The 8,365-nt window shown below is 44.2% G+C and overlaps 1 protein-coding gene across 4 annotated transcripts; it reads right to left on the reverse strand.

Moving 5' to 3' along the window:
* Window positions 1-513: 513 nt before the first annotated feature.
* On the reverse strand, window positions 514-7,844 carry LOC147879892 (uncharacterized). 4 transcript variants are annotated; one of them, XR_015540681.1, is made up of 2 exons: window positions 7,097-7,844; window positions 514-714 (listed from the first exon to the last, which is right to left on the reverse strand). XR_015540681.1 is itself a non-coding variant. In XM_087372106.1 (2 exons), exons 1-2 carry the CDS (start codon window positions 7,768-7,770, stop codon window positions 7,324-7,326), a joined length of 285 nt encoding a protein of 94 aa, XP_087228232.1. In that variant the 5' UTR covers window positions 7,771-7,844; the 3' UTR covers window positions 6,853-7,323. The 4 variants fall into 4 exon arrangements, 1 of the variants encoding a protein (XP_087228232.1); XR_015540682.1 differs by lacking the exon at window positions 7,097-7,844 and adding an exon at window positions 6,141-6,307; XR_015540680.1 differs by lacking the exon at window positions 514-714 and adding an exon at window positions 6,767-6,782.
* Window positions 7,845-8,365: the final 521 nt, after the last annotated feature.

Here is an 8,365-nt window from a genome sequence, read left to right on the forward strand (position 1 = left end):
CCATGTGGCAACCCCTTTTCTTGTCTTTTCAATATTTGTTTGCTACCCACATGACAACCAATGTGCTTCCCATGTGGCAACCCAATCCTACCCTCGTCCACCTCCCCCATGCTCTCCTCATATGGCAGATTACAGAGTGACCACGTAATCTCCAGTGTCTTTTCAATGGTCTCTAGAACCTATTTGTCAATCGTGTCAACAACTAAACCACAAGAAGGGAAAATCCTATTGGTTAGCCTAGTTCCACATTAACCTGCCTACAATTCTGTATTAGCTGGTAACCAATAGTGGATGCTTGCAAATGTAGCCCATACATTCTCACAATTTTTAGGTACATCATGATTGGTCGTAGGAGTCACAAGAGAGTAAACATTTGTTCCCACAGTTTTCAAAAACATTGCAATAAGAAATACCATAAGAGATAATTCATGCACATTCATAAATTCACAAAAGATAGACATAAAACGTGTTTCAACAGCCCACAAATTGGAGGTATTTATACAAAATATAGTTCTTTTTCTACAAACCATCTATTAGATGCCTTAAGTGCCTTCACTTTGTAGCTTTGAGACAACGTATGCAACAATCCATACATACATACCATATTGTAAACATAGCAATCGATCCTGTTTCTCATTTTGCACGAAAATTTCATCAAAATCTGAGTCCATTCTTGGTTTGAATGACCACATTGCCAATTACCGAGTCGTGTTCCTGAAAAAAATGTAGGAGACACAATTTAGATCAAGCACAAAAAATGTTGAAAATGTAGCCTTAAAATCATTCATGTTGCTTTGCGAAATAGTAGAAACTTTAAACATGCTCCACCCACTAAAATCAACCCACAAGCTTCACTTCTTTGATTTCATATAGAAACAATAATTATAAGATTAGTAGATCGAAAAAAAAACCCAAAAAACTCAACACCTAGGACTTATTGAATCTACATAATATAAGATAACAATATTGAATGATTTAATATGGGGGCTCATGAGTTAGGAGTTTACCGCAACATCCATTGCTACAACTTACCTAGGGCCAAGTATATAAATGAATTAGGCTCCCCACTCTTTGGTGCTGCTTGTGCTCATCTTTGATCAACCATTGGGCAATAAGTATGGCCCCATGGCAGCCTCTTTCTAGCCCCATAGTCAGCCTTAACTGTGGGCCAACAGTCACCCCATGATGTTGACAAGGGTGGCCCATCTATTACAAGTCAACATTTCATGATGTCACCTAGAGAGAGGAGGCCTTGCGTTTGGGTGTGCCCACCCCGTGAGTGAGGCTAGGGTAGATGAGTGAGGGCTTGTGTTGTGGGTGTGCCCACCCCCTGTGAGTGTAGAGTAGGATAGGCTCTCCTGGAGACATGTGTTGTGGGTGTGCTCGCACCCTATGAGGGTAGAGTAGAATAGGCTCTCTTGGAGGCCTATGTTAGGGCAATAGGTGTCATCTCTTGGAGAGGGGCAATGTAGCCATGGGACAGGGCCTACATCCTTCATATAGGAGGTTTGCATCAACCTTTAGAGAGGCCAGAAGGGGTCGGCCCATTAGCCGCCAGGTCAGCCGTCTAGGCTCAAAGGGCCACCTCTTGTATGTAGGCCTTTTGTTGGCTAAAGGGAACCAGCCATATAGGCATGTTGGGTCGACCACCTTGCAGGCTAGTCGACCACCTTGCAGACTAGTGAGGGGCTAGGAGGCTATATATAGGCCCCCCCTTCAGCCCTCTTTTCATCACCTGATGGAGCAACATAGCCAACTCAATTGAGCAGTTATGGGGAGCTTTGCCTCCTGCCTTCTAGAGGAGTTCTAGGGTAGGGTTGTAGCAGTTCATCCACTATTTGTGCCTCCAGTTGATGAGGTTGTCGAGTTGTCCAATAGAGCTCTTGAGCAACCTATTTGCGCAGAGGTTTTCCCCCAATTATAGTGGGGCTTTTTCCAGAGATCACTTGTAGTTCTTTTGTGCTTTCCTCTCCTTCCTAGTGTGGTATGTGTGAGGCATGCTCTCTCTCTCTCTCTCTCTCTCTCTCTCTCTCTCTCTCTCTCTTCTGTTCATTTCCACTACACTTCTCACATGGTTCAGAGCAATGGTTGGGTTAAGACCCGAGGAGCGGAGGGAGTGTTAAGCCAACATACAGAGAGGAGGTTTAGGGTGTTGTTTGGAGGTGTCTTTGAGGAGGAGCGTGTGCGAGGAGTGGACTATTCGGGTGTCCATTAACTTGGGTGACTAAAGGGTGTTCTTGGATCATAGAAGACGTGCTACTGAGGAATGAATAGCGAGGTGTGAAGGTACATTGGGCTATTAGCCCCTTCATCCGCTTCCCTAGCCCTCTCCTTTCTTCAACCTTCTATCCCATCCATCTAATCTTTCAGTATAGCTTCCTCTTCACTTTGTCATGGCGACCTTGTTTGAAATGGCAAAGAACAAGACTGGAATTATAGTGTTGCCCATGTTCCTGATTGATCAGGCAATTGGATGGGCTCAATTATGTTGTCTAGCGGGTGATGATGGAGTCTGTGTTACAGTCGTATGACCTGGCAAATTTCACCTTGATAGGTGTTGCCAGATTGAGAAGGACCTTGGCATCCTATAGCAGCAAGAGGCCAAGACCCTGTCTCAGCACTGGGACCGTGTCAATGCAAGGGTAAGGTCGATACGACTCTATGACCTATACTCTAAGCTTCTAGCAGCACACGGCAAGATGCGTTGCTAGCTGACCTTTTGGATCCATCAAGAGGATTGCTGGCTTGTTGGTGGTAGTGATACCTGCCAATCAGGTGCAAAGGGTGGGATCATTTGATAGGTTCATGTTGGTGGCTTGTGTGCAAACCCAAGAGCTTATATCGGTCCATATACACTAACCGATAGGTGAAACTGCCTAGGTTATCCTCTCCCCTTCATGGACAAAGTTTGTATCGTTTAAAAAATAATTAACGACATGAATCTTAGGGGCTATGGTTGAGGCATGGCTTATAAACTAACATTTTGGGATTCCATTAGAGACAGGCTGTCTTCTTTCAGACAATGGATTCTCGATTTCATTCCCTGCTGTCAGGCACAATCCTTGAGTTTGTATTCAGTAGGCCCATCCTTGGCCTCCAAGATCTTTGATCAAGGAGAGTTGATACTAGGCCCTCATAAAGGGTTGTGCGCGCCCTTCATATAGGGATGTGTGCCCCATGAGTAGGGTGGGTCGGCCACTATGCAGGCTGGTTGGCCAGCTTGTTGCACCCGACTAGGGAGGTGCTGGGTGTTAAATATGTGCACACAAGCAGGTAATAATTCCACGCACAGAACTGAAGTAGAAAGAGATGTGTAGCAACCAAGTACATACTAGAAGGTTCACAGACAGGACCATGATATGGATACAGACGCGCACTAGTCAATGACCACCAGTGGACCCACACCCTCATGGCTTGGAAAAAATACTCAAGCATACTGAACATGTCCTTGGTTGTTGAGCTATACACCCACACGTCCTGCTTGTCCTATTACAGCTCACTGATCAAGTGGATTTAAAAAATCAAGTTGTCATCTTTTTCCAATCACTCTCTTTGTCGTGACAGTGATGTATTCAGGGCGATGACTATCATACGTCCTGCTTGTCCTATTACACCTCCATTTGCTCCATCCAAACAATGTCCATCTAATCTTCTCCATTTCAGCTTGAGAGGATCATAGATGTTTCTCTAAGCTCCACCATAGATGCATCAACTATTTGATGTAACACCATCAAGAAAACCTGTCCTAAACTATCTTAATGCCTGGAATCCCAATCCCCAATCCCCAACCCACTCAGACCCACATTACCCACCAAATTTAGTACTGCCATGCTAAGTCACATATCTGCCAGAATCTCTAAACTGCATGAGTAATTTGTAATTCCTGGCTAGATCCGAAGCACAAGTTGTTATCAAACCTCCTACTCTCTCCTGCTGCTGCATGCCTCTCAAGCGAGATCTTGATTGGCTTGGGGAGGAACCCTACCATGGCTTTGTCAGCACCTTATGTGCACCTCTGAGCTCATTGATTGAGCTCTCCACATGTGATAAGGGCTCCTACTTGCTGGTGTCTTTGCTGCACCATGCTGCTGCCACTATCTGCCTACTCTAGTGCCTAGGGTTGCACTCCTGAAGAACTGATATGCATGTCTAATAGCTCTACTTCTACCCCAACAATGAGAACTATATATAGGGCTAACTACTCGCTGAGGTGGACTATCCAGTTCGTGGATCTGCTGACCCCACAGACCAGACTGGTCTGTCGACTAGTATGTGCAATGCACAAACTGCCCTTTGACTGGCCGACCAATCCCTCCTTCCTGGCCTATGAATGGCCCATCTCCAGCACGCATTTGCTGGACTGTGCTGCCCCAGCTCCATTGCCCATATAAAGGGCTATATGTTGGGTTGAATCCCAACCTTGACCTCTCCAAATAGGCCGATGAGCAGCCCCAACAAAGGGAAGCTCCATAGCAGTCCTACATGGACTGTTAAGCCCTATGTGTGGGCTTACATGTGGGGACTCGGGGGTCAATCCATATAATCAAACACTCCCTCTCTATCAGCCAATGTGAGCTGCCAGCCCCCTCCTCCAAGAATGTGTTTAATCTTCTCCCTGGAAGGGCAAGTCTGGTCCAAGCACCCGTATGTCAAAATCAACAGGAATACATCGGGGGTGGCTTCTTTGATGACGGACACGAGCATTGCAGCCTTCATGCCTACAAAGCCAACTCTTACCTACACAGTAGGCCCTCAAATCTAACAGTATCTTGATTCCAGATTTACATAGATCTTATTACAGAGCAAGATCTCCATCCTAGCTGCCCAGCCCTTTCCCACCTTGACCTTGTGCACACTACCCAAGAGCATTTTGTGTTGGAATATCGTGGCTTTTTTATCCAACAGTTTTTGTCACCCTCAAAATTGATAGCTTGAGCTTAATCATCTTTCTATCTTCATCACCTTGCAGAAATGACCCACAAGTGCCTTACTTTTGGGGTTCAACACGTCAACCAACCTACAAAGGTAGACAAAATTTAAAGAAACCACTACAAACGGGGTCAATTCCAGCAGCACAAAATTTGTATACATTAATCCCCCTCAACAATCCTTACCTATGAACGTATGCTTCTCATATACGAATCTACCAACAAACTTTATCTACTTATCTTTGTCAGTAACATCAACTTCCAATATTTTGCCAAACTTTATCATACAAATGTTAGCTTGGTGTCGATGACCATTACGCATTTATCCTTTACACACATCTCCTCCCTTTCCCCATATAACCCCTCTCCCAACCTTGATCCCTCCTCCCCTCCCTTGCCAAGATCACCCCTTGAGCCTTACTCCTCAATTAATAAGCCCTAGACTAGCGCCATGGGCCTTGAAGGTGCGATACCTCAAACTATGATGTGGGTATGACTTTGCTTATGTTTCTCTATGCCTCTCTAAATATTTTAGCCAAGCCAATTTTTCCCTCCATAGGCACTTATCTCCTTTGAAATGAGAGATATGAAGTGGCATTTTGCCCTTTAGAGGCATTTATATCCTTGGAAATGAGAGGTATGAAATGGTTTTCAAAGACTATCAATACTTTGCACCAATGATATTAGACCTACCAAGGGTCATATCAGCATGGTTGACTTGACATGAATTAAACCCATAAAACTTTAATCTTAGAGGCATCAGTTGGGAGCCCATCTATTCAGCCTACATTCCCATGGGATCATTGTGTCGTCAACATTGTTTGATGCTTGATTACTTACGAAAGTATCTTCAAGAAACTTTGATCTGAGAGGCATCAGTTGAAAGCCCATCGATTCAGCCTACATTCCCATGGGATCATTGTGCCATCAACATTGTTTGACCCTTGATTACTTATGAAGAGAATCGACAAGGTTCCCTACAGTTACTTGGACCTTGTAGCAAAATAACGTCATACTGGCGATGCTCCACATACAATGAGCCTTAGCACGACCTCTGCTAGCATTTAAAACAGGAAAGGAAACATGACCAAATGCAAGACAGCCATGTAAGAGCCCAATCCCTTTGGTGATAACCAGTAAGATATCAGATCAATTGATCCACACTGAAAATGCAAATCCATCACTGAAATGAGTCAAAATACTCATACTCACCTGGAAACAAATTCATGCATGCCATGCTGCAAGAAGAGGCCCATTGTTCGCAAGCTCATGTGCCAACGATAGAAGAAATGCAGGCAAGTTCTGCTCTTGAAACTACTTTAGCTTATCTTCTACAAGCTTACGAACGGATCCATCTGCTCATTGGGCGTTCAGGAGGATTTGGGGACTAAAATAAACGAATGTCCGGAGAGAGATATCAGAACAACAATTATTTGTAACATCCCTCTTACTTAAATTGCTAGTGACATCATTTGCGTGTTTGATTACATGAATTAATGAGGTTTGGAAAAGGGCATAATATGTCCTCATCCACAATTAATAGCCCATGTCTTGGTATTCACTATTTTTAAAACATTGGCCCATGGCCATATAGCATGCACCGTGTGTGACAAGTTGATTAGTACACTCGCTAATCCTTACCATTAGTTCCTTCACCTATACTCAAGCTACCAACTACATTAGATATTAAGAATCAATTGAATGAATCACTAAATGAATCGATCCCAATATCATTGCACTCAAAGTACAATAATCAATCATAACCCCAATAATTGGTAATGGGGACACAAGACATGGATGGCTCATACCAAACCGAGGACCATGTAGCAACAATAAAGGACCTCCAACGCCGTACTTAACAAAGGAAATGAAACGCATTAGAAACTGAGTTGAAAAATTACATCGGCAAGCTAAGTCTTTCAACAGTAAGGGAAAAGGTGGAAATCGAGTCAACAAACGAGAATAGAAAACCTTATGCAACACTCATAGGAGAATTTGAGTCGGCGCAACAGAAGATAGTAAAGATTAGAGCAGGATGGAGGTGATACCTGGGGACAAGAAACATAGACGAGCGACCCAAAAAGGGCGGGAAAAGAAAGCCCTACCTTGGGACGAAAAACAAAGAGGAGAAGAAGACGAAGCTTCAAACAGAGAAAAGATGGGAGTACCTGATGAATGTATCCTCCTCCAGGATACACTCCATTGCATGAAAAATTCCCACCCCCCTCCGCTCGATCTCCTCGCTCTACCTCCCCTTTTGCTTGCCGCAGTCGCTCTTCCTCACGAGCTTCTCCTTTGCTTCGGTTTCGCTGCTTCAGTCCCCGATGCTTCTACTTGCTGCTTACCAGTGACGCTTCAGTCCCCATGTGTTCTTCCACTTGCTATAATTGAATGCCTAAAGGAAATCGTTCCTCTGCCCTTCCATCAATTCATTATCCGGATCCGTAACCCCAGCTTTAAGCAAAGCTTTCAACCTCATCAACCTTGTGTCATCGTCCTCACCAAATAAAATGATAGCCTATTTCAGATACCGAAGCCGACGAATGACCTTAGCCCGGGGCAAGACTAATTCGTCCAATTTCTCCTCCTGGGTAGAGGGATTACTTGACTTGGATGCGACCTGGGAGGAAAGAGGAAGGGAATTGCTAGAATCATCATGCCCGAGAGCGGAGGAAGAAACCTGAGACTTAGCAGCGCATTCGTACAATTCTCGTTGCTCTTCCTCGCGAAGCCGCTGCAACTCCTTCTGTTTGATTTCCGAGCGCCTGACAAATTTGCGCGCTGAGAAATTTTTAGCGACGGCCTTGCATTTGCGCTCGATCTCCAGCTTCAGTGCCTCCATGGTGCCTCCTCTTCAACATTGCCACACCTCCGTCACCATAGCCATAGCCTATCTAGAGTTAACTTGTCTAATTTGAATGTCCACTCCTTTTGGGCAGGCCCATTTGAAGATTCAACGCTTGTTTATTTGGAAATATATGTTTGCAAGGTGCTTGTACAAGCACTCAAAAAGCAATAATGTCCATGGATAAATCGGTTTAGTGTAATTGCACCTTCAGATTTTGAAAAATACCTTTGAAGTTCAAAAATGGGGTGTGGTTTGCTACTTAATCTAGTTGGTAAGGAATCAGTTAGCCTTTCGAACTATTGGGAAGTTAGTGATCATGGAGGGTCTCATATTGGCTAGTATTAAGACATTTTTAGTGAACATTTTTAGTGAACATCTGTAAGGTCCTTGAGTCCACACAATCTTTAGAAGGCCAATGTTTGGCGGAACTGAAATGCGTGCTCGCATAGTTAACTGTGGTGTGATCTACGGTCCTGGCGTAGGCCTAGGGCACTGCCCCTCTTTGTTGGCCATTTTTTGTAAGGGATTTTTATTGGGGTACTCCCCCCCCATCTAGTAATATAAATTGGCATTTTTTATTTTTTTATTT

The sequence above is a fragment of the Dipteris shenzhenensis genome, chromosome 33 (assembly GCF_047967505.1).
Source record: "Dipteris shenzhenensis isolate YYH24624 ecotype China chromosome 33, Dip_SZ_1.0, whole genome shotgun sequence".
Lineage (NCBI taxonomy): Eukaryota > Viridiplantae > Streptophyta > Polypodiopsida > Gleicheniales > Dipteridaceae > Dipteris > Dipteris shenzhenensis.